The sequence below is a fragment of the Antechinus flavipes genome, chromosome 5 (genome assembly GCF_016432865.1).
Source record: "Antechinus flavipes isolate AdamAnt ecotype Samford, QLD, Australia chromosome 5, AdamAnt_v2, whole genome shotgun sequence".
Lineage (NCBI taxonomy): Eukaryota > Metazoa > Chordata > Mammalia > Dasyuromorphia > Dasyuridae > Antechinus > Antechinus flavipes.
The window spans coordinates 284,148,785-284,164,783 of record NC_067402.1 but is presented as its reverse complement, the minus strand read 5'-3'; the positions used below and the strand labels follow the sequence as shown (position 1 = coordinate 284,164,783).

The 15,999-nt window shown below is 51.5% G+C and overlaps 1 protein-coding gene across 8 annotated transcripts in view; it reads left to right on the top strand.

Moving 5' to 3' along the window:
- Positions 1-15,999, top strand: part of MYH9 (myosin heavy chain 9) — a 77,659-nt gene that overhangs the window by 50,121 nt on the left and 11,539 nt on the right. For all 8 annotated transcript variants that reach the window (XR_007947681.1, XR_007947679.1, XR_007947682.1 and 5 more), the window contains exons 6-21: positions 1,784-1,876; positions 2,441-2,504; positions 3,413-3,511; positions 4,297-4,440; positions 5,356-5,451; positions 6,201-6,319; positions 6,993-7,145; positions 7,382-7,555; positions 8,589-8,762; positions 9,217-9,331; positions 11,203-11,396; positions 11,652-11,773; positions 12,947-13,016; positions 14,098-14,258; positions 14,674-14,782; positions 15,183-15,314. Coding sequence is in view for 4 of the 8 variants with exons in the window: in XM_051961682.1 (XP_051817642.1) it covers positions 1,784-1,876; positions 2,441-2,504; positions 3,413-3,511; positions 4,297-4,440; positions 5,356-5,451; positions 6,201-6,319; positions 6,993-7,145; positions 7,382-7,555; positions 8,589-8,762; positions 9,217-9,331; positions 11,203-11,396; positions 11,652-11,773; positions 12,947-13,016; positions 14,098-14,258; positions 14,674-14,782; positions 15,183-15,314 (2,019 nt within the window). In the remaining 4 variants the exon portion in view is untranslated. The remainder of the gene's footprint in view (positions 1-1,783; positions 1,877-2,440; positions 2,505-3,412; positions 3,512-4,296; positions 4,441-5,355; positions 5,452-6,200; positions 6,320-6,992; positions 7,146-7,381; positions 7,556-8,588; positions 8,763-9,216; positions 9,332-11,202; positions 11,397-11,651; positions 11,774-12,946; positions 13,017-14,097; positions 14,259-14,673; positions 14,783-15,182; positions 15,315-15,999) is intronic.

Sequence of the window (15,999 nt, the reverse complement as noted above, 5' to 3'; positions counted from 1 at the left end):
AAGACCCATCGATTTATGTCAGTGGATTGATCGAGCTTTCTATTTATTTGTCGTTACCTTCTGTGAACCCAAGGCCCGGGTCCACGCAGGCTTTTCTCCTTTGCCTTTCTCTGGAGAGGAGGACCTGGTGGGAGGTGGGAGCTCGGCCCTCAGAGCTTGGCTAAGCAGGCTTTTCCGTCGTGTCCTCGTGGCACCATCAGGCGCAAACTCTGTCTTTTGAGAAGCCGTGAACTTAGATTAAAAAGCTCATAATTGTATATTACACTGAGCTAATTACATTTTAAAATCTTCAGCATGGTTAATTAGATTAAAAAAAGAGCCCACCAATCAGTTGTTGGGCTTTTCAGTGGGGCCTTCCTTCTGCCCTCGGAGCGGGAGCCTCGCGGGTGCCGAGCTGCCTTTGCACGGTCACGGTCGTGGGCCTGGAGCTTCCTTTGGGTGCAGAGAAGGCGTGGCCGCTGAAGGGGGCAGGGCTCCCGGAGCCCCCCTCGTCAGCGGGAGTGAGGCGGCTTCTCCAAGCCTCCTCCCAGGCGGCTCCCCAAGGCCGGGGTCAGCGGCGCGGGGGAGGGGGAGCCGGCTAGCCGTGCCAGGAACATCTGGGCAGGGGCTGCTCTCCTTGTTGTGCCTTGTGGTCCGGCCTGTTGGCGGTTTCTTCATGTGGAAGGCGAGACTCTGCTGATCCACGTTGTCTGGAAGGAAAGGTCTCTATCTGGCCATTTGTAGAAATCCTGGCCCGAGTCGTAGCCACCTTGACACGTTGTAGGCGGGTGCAGGTCTGTCGGCTCTTGGCGTTCCTAAGCGGGTTTGCTGCCCTCGTGCATCCGGGTGCCGCTTGGGGCCTGTGTTTGTGGTCTGCTCGGCCTCTTCTCCACGAGGGACCCGCCCCGGGCCTACCCCTCAGTGCGGGCCACGGCCTGGCTCACGCAGGGCTGCCGACCCGGTAAGAGGTGCAAGAAGGGGAGCCGAGGCAGCCCTCTAACCCGTGGGCAGCTGTCCTTCCAGGTGAGCCGCAAGTGGCCGGCCTCCGTCCCCAGCGAGGGGGTGCCTCGGGCAGGCAAAGGGGGCCAGCCCGGGCCAGAGGCAGACAGGCGACCTGCGTCCTTAGTGCCCGCTCTGGCCTCCGAGCCGGGGAGGGAGCCTGGCAGGACCTCTGAGTCAGCCCGAGCCGGCCTAGTTCTGAGCTTTCAGATGGACATGATAGGGAAGCCGTGCCCTCTAACTGGCGTTCTTGCTTGTAGGTGGGAAAATCCATTAAAAATGGCTGGGGCCATTTGTGTTCCTGCCCTGTCGTCAGCGCCTCCCAGGTCCTGCGGGCCAAAGCCTGGCAGGGACCTCAGGCTGCTGGGAGGATGCCCACCAGATGTTCTCTCTTACCCCCTGCATGATGCGGGCCCCACTGGGCCTGAGATTGTGACTCCTAGGCACCCCCCTGCCAGAGGGCCCACGGGCACTCTCCCTCGGCTCGGTTGGAGGTGAAGAAATTTGGTCTGAGGTTGAGTGATTGGCCAGGGCCCCCCAGCCCCAGTTGGGAAGGCGCAACCAAGGGACGCCGGAACCAAACAGAGCTGCCCGGTGCTGGCCAGAGAGGGCTGTGACCCGTCGTTCTCCTTTTGAGTCAGTTGTAGGGGGCCACACGTCGTGCAAGTCTGAGGGTCTCCTTCTGGGCCAGGAGCTGGCAGTGCCAGCCCGGCCGCAGGAGCATCCCCGCAGGAGGGGTCCCTCGGGCCATCGAGGCCTGGTTCTGAGTCACTGAGCGTGACTGTTTCCCCGGATTGCTTCGCAGGGTGAGCTGGAGCGGCAGCTGCTGCAGGCCAACCCCATCCTGGAGGCCTTCGGTAATGCTAAAACTGTGAAGAACGACAACTCTTCCCGATTCGTGAGTAGCTCCTGCCCTCTCCCCCTTGACCGCCTTCCACAAGAGCCCCACTCCTCCCCGGCTGCCCTTCACCCCCCGCCCCCCTTTCCCCCCGGGGTTGCCTCCCCCCAAAATGGGGGGCCTTGTATCCCTCCTCCACCTCCTGCCATCCTTAACACGGCCCAGGAGAGACAGCCTGGTTTACTCCCTATTCAATCAGAAGTCCTGGCCTCTGGGGGCTTTTAGGTTGGGAAGGGAGAGTTGCCCAGCCCTGGTACCCACTGAGTGTAGTTTTGATACTAACTCCACCTCCCCAACAGACTGAGAGCCTCTTAAATCCACATAAATCTGATTTCTGAGGCCAGCAGGGACTGTGGCTGAGGAGCCCGGTAAAAGGGCTCTTAGCCTGATCCTGGTGCCAGCTGCAGAGGGATAGAGCTGAGCCCAGCCCTCCCAGTACCTGCACGGGAGCTGTGCCCAGCAGCTGGGCCCGGCAGCAGAGTGGGCCCTGCCCGCAAGCATGAGATGACCAGAGCACAGAACCCAGGGGCAAGCTCTCGAATTTCTCTCTTTGTCTCTCCTCAGGGCAAGTTCATTCGAATCAACTTTGATGTCAATGGCTACATTGTGGGAGCCAATATTGAGACTTGTATCCTTGCTGCTGATTCTTTCACTGATTCTGAGGTGGATTGACTCAGTCTTTAGGAAGGGACTTCCCTGTTTATGCCGGGCCCTCCATTCCAGGGGCCTTGTCTCCTCTCTGGGGTTAGGATCCTAACCAGGGCAGAGTTACTATCGAGGGTTTAACAAACCCCAAACCCTTCAGCAGACAACAAAGAAAAAGTTTAGAAACTCAAAAATGCATAAATACATAAAAAATGTAGTTTTAGATCATATCAGTAACATATCTTTTAATACCATAAAGATAAACAATTTCTTTTTAAAGTTAAAATAAGTAGAAAGTTAAATTTTGCAAAAAGAACATGAAAACCAGCCAGCAACGCAAAAGCGAGAATTTTTACTTAATACTGACCTGCATATGACCTGTGTCCAAATACTTAACCCAGTCTTACCTTAAGGTACTATAAACACCTCATAAAAGGAAAAGAGACAATTCAGGGAGGGCCAAAATTTTACTCAGATTTTCCAGATTGATTTTTGTTTCTTAAAAGGAGTCTGGTAGAGTGACAATCATGATATTTTGAGTTTGGTTGCTCATTGCATATGTTGGCTACAAGCTAACCTCAGGCTTGGCCACCATATTGTTTTCAGAACTTGAACAAGCTTACTTTGAAACTGTTTCCCTTCTCCACTAAGGGCATGATAATCTCATACTGTTTTTAAATGTCTATGAGAAAAATACCCTTTAAATTGCTCAAGATAGTGCCGTGAAGTAAAAAGGACAATTTCTTAGAACCTCTAATTTGGATAGCCTGGATCTTAGGTGATTTCTTTTGAATTTTCTACATAATGCTTTTTCCTGATGAAGTTGTAACCCTGTAGGGAGCTCCCCTTCCATTGCATTTTACCCAGAATAGTTCCTTGACATTTTCAAAGACCTTCTGGAGAAATCACGGGCCATCCGTCAAGCCAAGGAGGAACGGACCTTCCATATTTTCTACTACCTGCTCTCTGGGGCTGGAGAGCACTTAAAAAGTGAGTTGTTGGGAGATGGAGCAGGAAACGGCAAAGGCAGGCGAGGCAGCCACAAAGGCCCAACCAAGAGGGGTCACCTTGTATTCTCAGAAGTGCAGATCTTTTAAGGCTAAAAATAAATCGATCTTCATGTGTGTAAGTCATATGTGAAGATTCACAGAGAGTTACCTTGGGAGCCTGGGCTTGTCTTAGAGTGGCCGACAGGCTGCGTTTCCCATGTCCTCCAACCTTCTTCCTACATTGGGCCCAGAAAGTAGGCAGTCACTTGCTTAGGTTTTTGGCGCCCTGTTTTTCAGTTCCTGATTGTCTTTGTGCACAGGCTAGTGCTATAATAGCACACATTTACTTAATTTATTTTTTTAGCCTTTTACTTTCAAAATATATGCATAGATTTTTAACATTGACTCTTGTAAAACCTTGTATTCCAATTTTTTTCTCCTATTCCCTTCTTAGACAGCAAGTAATTCAATATATGCTAAACATATTCGATTCTTCTGTACATATTGCCACAATTATTATGCTGCACAAGAGAAATCAGATCAAGAAGGAAAAAAAAAGGCTGAAAACAAAAACAGCTCACCTTTATATAATGCTTGCTGTTTGCCAAGCGCCATGCTACTGGGGGGCTTAGGAGAGCTTCTTGGAGAAGCGAGCTCCATGGTCCTGCTCCCTCCTTGCTGAAGGAAGAGCTTGGATCAGGCCATCTCCAAACATTCCTTGCAGCCCTGAATCCGAGACATCGTGTTAATTTATACATTTTTGCCTTTTCTTTGTCACCTTTGCAGCCGACCTGTTGTTGGAGCCATACAACAAGTATCGTTTCCTGTCCAATGGACACGTCACCATTCCAGGCCAACAGGACAAGGATATGTTCCAGGAGACCATGGAAGCCATGAGGATCATGAGCATTCCTGAGGAAGAGCAGATGGGTACGGGACTCAGTTGGGGACAAGGAGGGCTTCAGGCTGGGTTCACTTTAAGGGGAGGAGATGGAGGAAGAAATAGGCGTGGCCTGTTGCCATGGCATTGCCGCATTTGCCGCATCAGCCGCATCAGCGGGGAAGGGTGAGGCTGGGGGACCCAGGTACTAGGACAGTGTGTTCCTTCTCTCCTCCCATCCCGCTCCCATTCTCTTTTCTTGCAAGTGTCACTGTAGGCCATGGCTCTGTGGCAGCTACTACTGAGCTCCCCAGAGGCTGCCTTTTGAGGAAATTAGAGAATTTGGTCTCTGTTTCAGCTGAGTTGAATGGAAAGGAGGAGCCCGGGGCCACTTAGTGTCTGAGTTCAGAATAGGAGGCATTTGTTTTTCTGCCAAGAGAGAACTTTGTGGCTTATTGAAATACAGGGGAGTGAGCCCTGGGCATTGCCATACTGGCCCAGGGGAGGTTCCATCTAGAAGTCTGCTGGGCCCCTCTGCCCCTGACTTGGCTTTGGAACCTCAGCTCGGGCCGCCCAGCAGTTGTACAGGGGAGACGGTGCATGTGCTCGGGCACCTGGGGTAAGAGGGCTGCTTCATGTTTTAAGGCAGTGATTGTAAAATTTGAAGACGAGAGAGATGGCTTTTGGCCTGTAGCGTGGGCTTCCTGGAGGAGGTGAGGAGATAGGGCTCCCGAGCTGGCCTTGGAAGCAAAGCGAAGATTTCATGAGTGCAGGACAGGAGGGATCAGGTCAGGGAGCACCCGCTCATCCCTGGACCGGTGCCCTGACAGCCCTGGGAAGTCTCTCTTCAGGCTGACCTGGTGGGGTGACTGGGCTCGGGGCTCTGCCCGAGGAGGCTCAGCAGGCCACATCCTGGTTTGCCGGCGTGTCTCGGCTCCTCACTTAGCCTTTGTCACTCTCCATAGGCTTGCTGAAAGTCATCTCGGGCGTCCTTCAGCTCGGCAACATAGCCTTCAAGAAGGAGCGCAACACTGACCAGGCCTCCATGCCTGACAATACAGGTAAGAGACCCTTGAGACGCCGGGAACGGTCTGCCCGCCGCCGTGCAGCCCATTGGCATCCTGTCTGCCCCCAGAGAGCCGAGGAGCAGAATCTTGTTATATTTAACTATGAATAGAAAAGGAGACAGTCCTCGCTCTCCGAAAGCCCATCTGTGATAGCAGAGACCACACATAGACAGCTAGAAGGGCAGGTGACAAAGTCTGGGTGGTGGGATAGGTTGGGGGGCATTCAGCGCCTAGAGGGCAGGAAAGGTGCTAAGGCCTGGGAGCCTGGTCACAAGCAGTAGAAGTGTTACCTCCGCCTTGTCCCAAGCCTGTGAGCATTTAAGTGGCTCAGGGAAAGGATCTGGCCAAAGAGAGGCTGCCCCTCGGGGGTGTGGGCCGTACTCTGGCTGGCCTGGATAGACCCGTGGTGGTGGGGGACCTCTAACATGGGGCCGGGTGCCCCCTCCTAGGCTTAGGTGCTTTTCGTACTTCATGCAGAGTTTTAGGATCAGCACCTAAAGGTTTATCTCTGCATCTCTTCGGCTTTCAGAGGAACAAAGAGTGTGATCGAGCCTCCTGAGCCTTTGTTTAGGACCCGGGTCTCTTATACTGGAGGCCACGTGGCCCAGTGGCCGGGAGGGCAGGGAGCGGGCTGGCTCCCATTAGCCACGAGCTGTCCTGCTCTTCCCAACCGTCCCCCTCATTCTGAGGCTTAACTTTTGTTTCTCTTCTTGACTTGGTCCTGGGTACCTGAATGCCCACAGCTGCCCAAAAGGTTTCCCATCTTCTGGGGATCAATGTAACCGATTTCACCCGAGGCATCCTCACTCCTCGAATCAAGGTGGGACGAGATTACGTCCAGAAAGCCCAGACCAAAGAACAGGTATGGCCCTCCCCTCACCGCGCCTCATAACAGATGGTGATTGAATAAAGTGGAAAAAGGGGGAGAATACAGTGGGGAAAAAAAAGAAAAATAGAGGCAGTGTCCCACTTCCCTGGATGTGTTACCTCCCTTAGAGACACAGGCCAGACCGGTCTTTTCTGAGACAGGGGGGGAGTGAGGGGGAGTTGGGTTGGGCCGTCCCTTTAAGCTGAGATGTGGCTGTGGGACCACGTTGTGACTGGGTGGCTTTCTACCCACCGCACCCCACTGCCACCGCTGTGTCCTGAGTGAGAGCAATAAACTACTCGTTCCCACTCTGGGAAGCTGAGATCCCGAGGAAGGTTTGGTTTCTCGCGCTCAGTTTTATTGGTGTTGTCACTAATTGTGAAATGAGTAAGACCCAAAGGTCTGCTGTTGGGTCACCAGGGAATGAACACACACACACATGCACGCACTCACACTCACACACACATGCACGCACTCACACTCACACACACACATGCACGCACTCACACTCACACACACATGCACGCACTCACACTCACACACACACATGCACGCACTCACACACACACACACACACACGTGCACGGGGTTCATGATGGTTGGGGAAGCACACTCGGTCACTTTTTCAGTGGAGTCTCTCCCCCTCCCCCCCCCCTTTCCCTCACAGGCCGACTTTGCCATCGAGGCTCTGGCTAAAGCTACTTATGAGCGGATGTTCCGCTGGCTGGTGATGCGCATCAACAAGGCCCTGGACAAGACAAAGAGGCAGGGGGCCTCCTTCATTGGCATCCTGGACATCGCTGGCTTTGAGATCTTCGATGTGAGCCTTTCCCCATCATTACTGTAGCCTGAGTGGCAGCTGGGTTGCACCCCTGAAATCCCTGGGCATCTCGTAGTTTGGACGTAGTTTGCCCGACTCCCCAAGAACCTGATGTCCTGCCATGCCCAGTCTTGGCAGTGATGGGGGCACCCAGCCCATCAGACTCATTCTTGGGGGGCCATGGGGAGGCCTTGGGCAGCCCCGGCCTCACCACCTCCTTGTTGGCCTCCTTGCAGCTGAACTCCTTTGAGCAGCTCTGCATCAACTACACCAACGAGAAGCTTCAGCAGCTCTTCAACCACACCATGTTCATCCTGGAGCAGGAGGAGTACCAGCGCGAGGGCATCGAGTGGAACTTCATTGACTTTGGCCTGGACTTGCAGCCCTGCATTGATCTCATCGAGAAGCCCGTAAGCAGCTCCCCCCATCCTCAGGGGTCTGTGAGGAGCCTCAGACAGGCCTGGGCAGCTTAAGGCTGCCAGGCTGGGTCAGTTAACCTTTGCCATCTGTAAGGTGTGACCCGCCCATTGCCGCTTGTGGAGTTGCAGCATCAGATAAGCACCCCCTCTTAGCACAAACATCCTGATTCCTGGGTCTGGGGCCCCGCATCTTGTTTGCTTGTCTGTAGGAATGCAAGTTGGAGCCAGCCAGCCAAAGCCCAAGATTTTAGCGTCCCAGTGAAGACCAGTAAGCCGGCCTGGTCTTGGGTCTTTAGTCACTTGGCCCTGGCCAAGTGACCAAGGAACAGTGTGAATGCCCTGGTACCAGCCGGGTACTCTCCAACAGAAACTCGGGCATCTTTGGGCAAACCTCAGTGCAAAGCGTGATTGTAGAGTCTCTCTCTCTCCATGATGGTCATGTTCTCTCTCTAACCCTTTTGTAACAAGCCATCTCTCTACCAAAGATCTTTGTAGTAAAGAGTCTAGATGGCCTGGTCCCGATTGTGAGCCCTTAGATTTTCAATGCTTCCTGTTCCCATTTGTGTGCAAAGCAGGCTCTTCTTGCACTCTTAGAAATTGAGTCACTTCCCTCTAGATGAGTAAGTATTTGAGGTCAGGCCTCATGACTCGGCTAGGCCATCTATTGCACCCCTACATGTGAGGATGAATGAAACTTAAATTCCTGGTTACCTCTATTATCCATTTATACAGACCAATTTTGCATCCTCCTCTGGAGTATTGAGGAGGATTGTTCTGGTCTGGAAAATGTGCCCTAATTTTTTTGTCCTTCAGTAAAACTTACATTAACTTGAATGACTTAGGAAATTTATTTTTCGATGAATAGACCCTCCTGATTCTCAGTAAAATCTGGATTCCCTTGTTTTCAAGGTTTCAGTTACCTGAAAATTTATGATCTCAGACCCAAGTTCTCTGTGTGTGGTGGACAACTGGTTTCTCCCACTTCAAAGCTTGACTCTTTTACCCTGTTCTCTGCTTCCTCCAGGCGGGCCCCCCTGGCATTTTGGCGCTCTTAGATGAGGAGTGTTGGTTCCCCAAAGCCACAGACAAAAGCTTTGTAGAGAAAGTGGTGCAGGAACAAGGCACACATCCTAAATTCCAGAAGCCCAAACAGCTGAAGGACAAAGCTGATTTCTGCATCATTCACTATGCTGGCAAAGTAAGTAGCACCGTGTTTCTCTTTGAGGGGCTGTAGAGGGGACACACAGGACCAGGCATCCTAGGCCCAAAGGGGCCCTGTGTCTGAGCCCAAGCTCACCTGACTGGCATATGATGCTGCTGTCAAGGCCATCTGATTCTCCTGTTTAATCACACCTTATTTGAGAAGGTCCACGCATCAGGACTAAATCCTACCACTTTTATGTCCCAAGAAACTTCAGTTTTGCCTCCATAGACATTTTGCTAAGGCCGTCTCTATGGAATACGTTTCCTTCACGTGCTTTGAAGTTCTTAATGGTTAAACTCTCAAACATGTGGTCATTCCCAGTATCTGCAGACCAGCCTTGCCATGAGCACACACATGCTCCTTCTGGTGTGGGTAATGGCTCTCACTCCAGTCGCTTCTATTCCCAGGCTGCCCATTTCTTGTGATAACTGAATCCTCCTTCTTTCAGGTCGACTATAAAGCTGATGAATGGCTGATGAAGAACATGGACCCTCTGAATGATAACATTGCCACCCTGCTCCATCAGTCCTCCGATAAATTTGTCTCCGAACTCTGGAAAGATGGTACGCCCTTAACCCTCTGGACTTGTTCACTGTGCGAGGTCTGGTTACGCTCTGTCTGAGGGCAGAGTCTCCTGACAAGATTTGCTGCTCAGTATCTCCAGCCCTTCCCCACCTTTCCAAGGAATTTTGTAGTTGCTTCTGGGCAAGGGAGAGAGGGCTCCTTAGATTGAGGTCGTGTCTCCGTCCAGCACCCAGCAGGCCAGTATCCTCCCCTCCTCCTCCTCCCCATCCTTCTCTGTATTTGGCTGTACCTCCCTTTAAATGTGGGGATTTTAAAAGTGCCTCTTAATTTTGTTGTTGGTTTTTCCTTTTCTTTTTCTTGGGTTTTGCTTTAATGTCTCTGTTCCAGAGATGCAGAACACTCAGAGAGCTTATTTCTATCAACATTTTCCTATTCTTCATCTAGAACCAGGTGACTGGGCCACCAGTGTTCCGCTGTGTGTGTGTGTATGTGATAGATTCTAGAGCCATGCAAGGAATGGAACGAGAGGAGGGCTCCATTCTGTTGGAGCCCTCTGCTCCTTTTAGCCCTTCGCAGCTTACCTTTGCCCTTAGTAACCTCCTGGCCCAACCCCCAGACTGGAAGAAAGCTAATCCCTTCCCTGCTACCTTCCTCAGTCAAATAGATGCTGAGTCTAGATGCTTGTGGAGTCCATGCAATGAAACTGTTCCCGTAGCGCCTTTAGCAAGGAGCGTAGCTGTTGCACTGCTTGGATGTCAGCAGACTTGCAGCACCCTGAGTTGGGCGGTGAGGGGTGTGTGGGGAAGTACCTGTGGCTCTGAGCCCTTCCTTGGCTCCCATGGGCAGTCTGGGCCCAAAAGGAAAAAGCTCAGTCCTAAGAAGCCTTGGTGAGTTATGGAGAATGGTCTTCCTTAGGTCCATAAGGTCAAAATTCCCACTGCTTTAGGTAGCTGGTCCGTGGCTACACAGAGACTGGAGGGACCCATGTTGTCACCAGGAAACTTAGTGGGGTGTCCCTTTCAGACTTTGTTCGCTTGGGCGCCCAAACCAAGTTGTGGCTGCTGCTTTGTAGGGCAGAGCCACTTCTTCCTCTGGAGAGGAAGTGGTTCCTTTTGCAGCTGATCATGCCCCGGGGCAGCCCGGAGGCACGGTCTGTGGAGCCTGCCCTTGGGTTCTGAAGTCTGTAGAGAAGCTGGAGAATCCCCAGAGCTTTTGACCATTTCTCACTTATCATTGTACTCTATGTGGGTTTCTCCCATACCCTACTTCCCCAGAACTTCATCTGTTTTCTGATTTTAAGTTCAACAAACTCAGGTGAGGAGGCTGTGCCCAAAGCACAGAGTAGACAGGGCACCCCTGGGGTCACAGCCATTGGCACATGGGGCCAGCCTCCCAGCCCAGTGTCCTTCAATCCAGTCCCATTTCAGCTCCTGGTTTAACCTAACTTCCTAAAACGGTGAGCTGAAGGAGGGAGGATGGTTTTCTGTGTAGGTCAAATAAATAATGCATCTTTGAAGGATTTCATTTATGTGCCGGTAGCCATTTTCGAGCACAAAGCTAAATTATTGTAGTCAGACTTCTCAAAAATGGACCTGCATTAGTGGTTTTCCTTGATTCTAGCATCCCTGTTAGGAATAGGAACTTCTAAAGAGATTAGAAGAGAATTTTGGAGTGTCTCTTAAGCCATTTGGGATGAATTAATCTGGCAGAGATGAAGACTGGTGATGGCTTTACTGCCCCAAAGATCAGATTTGCACGAATTCTGATCTGGGAGATCTGTGCAAAGACAAAGCAAAAAGGGTCTTGCTGCTTCCTGCTGTCGATCCTTTTTCAGGCCTGAGATGCTGTGTCTGCTTCTGCTCCTGCAGAATTAATCTCTTAATTAATCTCTTTTGCTTGCTCCCTGCAGTCGATCGCATCATTGGACTTGATCAAGTGGCCGGCATGTCTGAAACGGCTCTGCCAGGTGCTTTCAAGACCAGGAAGGGCATGTTCCGAACGGTTGGACAGCTCTATAAGGAGCAGCTCTCCAAGCTCATGGCCACCCTGAGGAACACCAACCCCAACTTTGTCCGCTGTATCATCCCCAACCACGAGAAGAAGGTAAAGCACTTCTCTTGGGGAGAAAGAAGGCAATGTGGCCTTAGTTAGGAGACAGACCCTTTCTGCCACTACTCTTCCTGAATCCAGCTTTGCAGACTTTTTGAGGAGGCTCTCCCTGGTTCTTGTAACCAACTGTAGCTAACTTTAACCAGGTGGGATTCAACTTCTGAGCCTCGCGTACCGTCGCCAGCCTTTCGACCTGTGAGGACCCCTTTTTGTTCCTCCTTACTCAGGTAGCATCTTTTTCTCTTCCAGGCTGGAAAACTCGACCCTCACCTTGTCTTGGACCAATTGCGCTGTAACGGCGTATTGGAGGGAATCCGTATCTGTCGGCAGGGCTTCCCCAATAGGGTTGTCTTCCAGGAGTTCCGGCAGAGGTCAGTTTACATCAACATTTGGGTTAGAAATGGCTCGCTGATGTATTCTGCATGTCTATTCTTTGCCATACAGTTTACATGGTCATTTTTCTATTTTACTGAAAAAGTCAAGGTACTTGTATTTGATCTCCCCTTCCAGTAACTCTGAATTAAAGTTTTGGAAACTAGAAAATATCTGTAAATAAGAATTCAGACATGGCAGTTCTTGCTGAGGCTCTGATGTCCCAGTCACATGGTCCCTGCTGATTAGCTTTGCTCTCTGGCATCTGTGGGAGCAGTGAAAACACTGACTTTTCTCCAACATTACTGAAAAAGAAGTTTTCTCTTTTTCTAATAATTTCATAATTATCTTCCTTGTATGTAGCACTTAATAATATTTAAAGGAGGAGAAAAGTTAGCAAAAATGATTGATTCAATTTATTAAAACATGAAAAAGTCCATAAATGTGCGAGGACCTTCCTCTCTACAAAGGGAAATACACTGGAAATATCCACTCTTCAGGTCCTGCCTGGTCTTCATAGTCTCTTTATTTTTTCGGTCCCTCCCTAGATATCTCTACCACAGTTTGTTTAACCATTCCCCAGTTGATAGAAGTAAGTTTTGTTTCTGGGTCTTAGCTTTCCCCCAAAATTCTGCCATAAATACTTTGGAAGCATATGGGATTCTCTAGTTCAGAGTATGGACATAGTCACTTTCCAAAATAGTTTTTGCCATTCCGCAGCTCTGCCAACAGTGTGCTCACCTTCCCATGATCCCTCCAGCATTGACTGTTGCCATCGGGGGCAGGAGGGTCAGTTTTTATCAGTTTGCAGGTTGTTTTGATCTGCATTTGTCACACTTTTTTCATGTGACTGTGAAAACTTGACAGTTCTTTTGAGAACTGTTTGCTCATATCCTTTGACGACTTAGAGAATGGATACTGTCACTGACCTGTGAAAGGGAAGGTCACTTGCCATTCCTGTGCTGAGCTTTTGAATCTCATGTGAAGCAACTGCCGTAGAGCGGGTTATTGGAGATCTTCTGATCTTTTTGCATTGGGAGATTTTTTTTTTTTTTTAATATCTCTTTGCCACAGTTTGGAAAGTGATTAACATTTCCTGCTGTTTTCACGGAGTACATCAGAAATGAGTAAAATTTCTTGGTCATTAGGACTAATGTGTCTGTCTTCTTCAGATATGAGATCCTGACTCCAAATTCGATCCCCAAGGGCTTCATGGATGGAAAACAGGCGTGTGTGTTGATGGTAAGCCAGGCTGCTAATTCCACCTCCTCCCCTTCCTCCTCCATCCTCTCTGCGGGTTGCTATGCTCAGGATGCCGGTCAGGCCGTGCCCATTTCCCCTGCCCTCCCCTCCTGAGAGCTGGACAGAGCGTTAGCTGTGCCAGTGCAGTAGATGGCATTGCTCACAAGTTGGCTCACACTTGGAACTCTCTGGTCTGAGCAGACTGAAGCCTGGGGGGGGGGGGGGGGGAGAGGGAGGGAGTCCAAGGGCATCCAAGGGTAGTGGCTGGGCTGTGAATCCACGCCATCTCCGAGCCTGCTGCTGGCTACCGGGGTTACTTAAGTGGTTTCATACGCTTGGATGTTCTCAGAGGGGAAGGAGAAGTAGTCCTGCCCTGATCCTGCTGTGGGACAGACAGGCCCAAGGGCTCATTGGATGTAGACTGCATCTGCAGGGTGGGCTGGGCAGCTGCTTATCCCCATTTTACAGATGGGAAAGTCAAATTCCCAGAGACATGACCTTGGGCATAAGCAGCAGGGTAGGCACTGAAACATGCCATCCCTCCCTCCCTCTCTTCTTTCCTCTCTCTCTTTCCCTTATTCTTCTCCTTTCTTCCTTCTTTCCCATTCCTGTCAGACAACTTACTTGAGAGCTAAATGGTAGCAGTGAGGGGTGTGCAAGGGCTACAAGACAAAGGGGAGGAGAAGGAGTTCCCATGCAGAGCTTACGTCTGGTGAATGCCAGCAAAGTGTCCCGGAGACGGGAGAGGAGGTGACCCGTAGCTTGGGCTGCCCCCGGCCTGTGCCTCTGGGCCCTTCAGCAGGACATCCAGTATTTAACTGTGGGCCTTTAATTGGGCAGAAGTATCCTGGAGCACTAGGGAAGGCGTTCAGGGGGTCTCTGCCATCACAGACCTCAGAGGAGCCTTTGTCCTCTCCTCTCCCACCACGCTAGCTATTCCTTCTCCGCCCCTTGTCCTGCTACCTGAGCCTTGGAGAGCAGAGAAGGGCAAAGGGGCAGCTGCTGAGCTGGGCATCCGGAGACGGACCTTGGAAGCCTGGCCGTGGAGGGAGTAAATAAAGCACGTTATTTCCTCCTTTAGATCAAAGCCCTGGAGCTAGACAGCAACCTGTACCGCATTGGGCAGAGCAAAGTCTTCTTCCGGGCCGGGGTGCTCGCCCACCTGGAGGAGGAGAGAGACCTGAAGATCACAGACGTCATCATTGGCTTCCAGGCGTGCTGCAGGGGCTACCTGGCCAGAAAGTAAGTGGCCCTTGTGCGAGCCCTCCCTCCCCATCTCCCAGCCCCCGCTGTGCGAGCCCTCCCTCCCCATCTCCCAGCCCCTGCCGTGTGAGCCCTCCCTCCTAAGGGCATGTGGGGAAATAGTCCCAAAGGCCCAGGAGACCTCTCGTGGAGTCACTGCCACAAGCCAGCATTATAACACTGATATAGTGAGACGTTCACTAGTCTTAGACCCTGTGGCAGTGACCCCGTACCATAGAATCAGGCCGAGAGCCCCATCCAGCCCCTCGTCACAGGGAGGAGGAGACTGGGGCCGGCCCGCCCTGGCTGGCTCTGTGCTGAGCCCTTCCGTCATTGAAGAAGGAAGCTGGGGGCTGGATGTGTCTGTGGGGGTCTGCCTCCGGGGCCGCGGTCTCACTCTGTGCTCTCCACGTAGGGCCTTTGCCAAGCGGCAGCAGCAGCTCACGGCCATGAAGGTCCTTCAGCGCAACTGTGCAGCCTACCTGAAGCTGCGGAACTGGCAGTGGTGGCGCCTCTTCACCAAGGTGGGCTTGGGGCACATGCGGGCGTGGAAACTGGCTCAGCCTGGCACCCCTGCGTGCGATGCCCGTGGGGCCGGACCCTGCTTGTCCCTAGTCCTTCTCTGGGATGAGGGAGAGTCAGCACGTGCCCCTTGCTTGTTCCTCTGGTATTTAAGCGGGTCCTGCTTGCCGAGGGCTCATCCCCATCTGGCTGCAAGGTGACACAGAGGCCACGCTGCTGCTCTGGGTGGCACATGTGTCCGTAGTAATGAAAGACAGTGCTTCAACGCCAGAGAATTAAGTGTCTCCAGGTGGATGGGGAGCAGAAGGCCCTCAGGCTCCTGGCCTCTAACAGAGGGCGGCAGTTACTAAGGGAGCCCCCATCCAGCGATTCTCACTGTCTCCTCCCATTTATGTCTCTTAGGTCAAGCCCCTGCTGCAGGTCAGCAGGCAGGAAGAAGAGATGATGGCCAAAGAGGAGGAGCTGGTGAAAGTGAAAGAGAAGCAGTTGGCGGCTGAGAACCGCCTTGTGGAGATGGAGACCCTGCAGTCTCAGGTGGGTGCCCGTGGAGAGGGCCCACGGGCCTCCGGCAGCACCTGCAGCTTCCCACCTCAGCCGTCCTGTGCCCAAGGCACTTGAGCCAAAGCTTGCTGAGTACCTGCAGCATTTTCCTTTTGCTGGGTACCCCCTTATTTTCCAGTTTGTTTCCACTATCACAACAGCTTTATATATTGCCGTTCTATCACATTATGTTTTTAGTTACTTCCCATTTGATGGGTACTCCCTTAAAGTCCAGTTCGTTTCCACTATAACTACAGCTTTCTAGGTTTTTGTACATGTGGATCCTTCTCCTTTAGTATCTCGGGGTTAAAAATGGTTCACAATTTGTGACTTTGGGAGCTTAGCTCTGCGCTGCCTTTGAGAATGACTCTCCCAGCAACATCAGTTGGTCCCTGATGGTCCTCCCCATCCTTCCTACATTGATCATATGTCTCCTGGGAATCTCCGATCATTAGTGATTTGGAGTATTTATTCGTGTCGTTTTTTGATAACTTGGGATTCTTTCTGGAGAATTTCCCATATCCCTTGACCTTTTACCAGCTAGGGAATGACTCTAAGCTTTTAAATTCAAATCAGTTCCTTCTATGTCTCACGTGTGAGATCTTTGAGAGAACCTTTTGTAAAGATTCCTCCCTCCTCCCCAAAAAACCATCTCCTTTCTCATCTTAATTAGATTGGT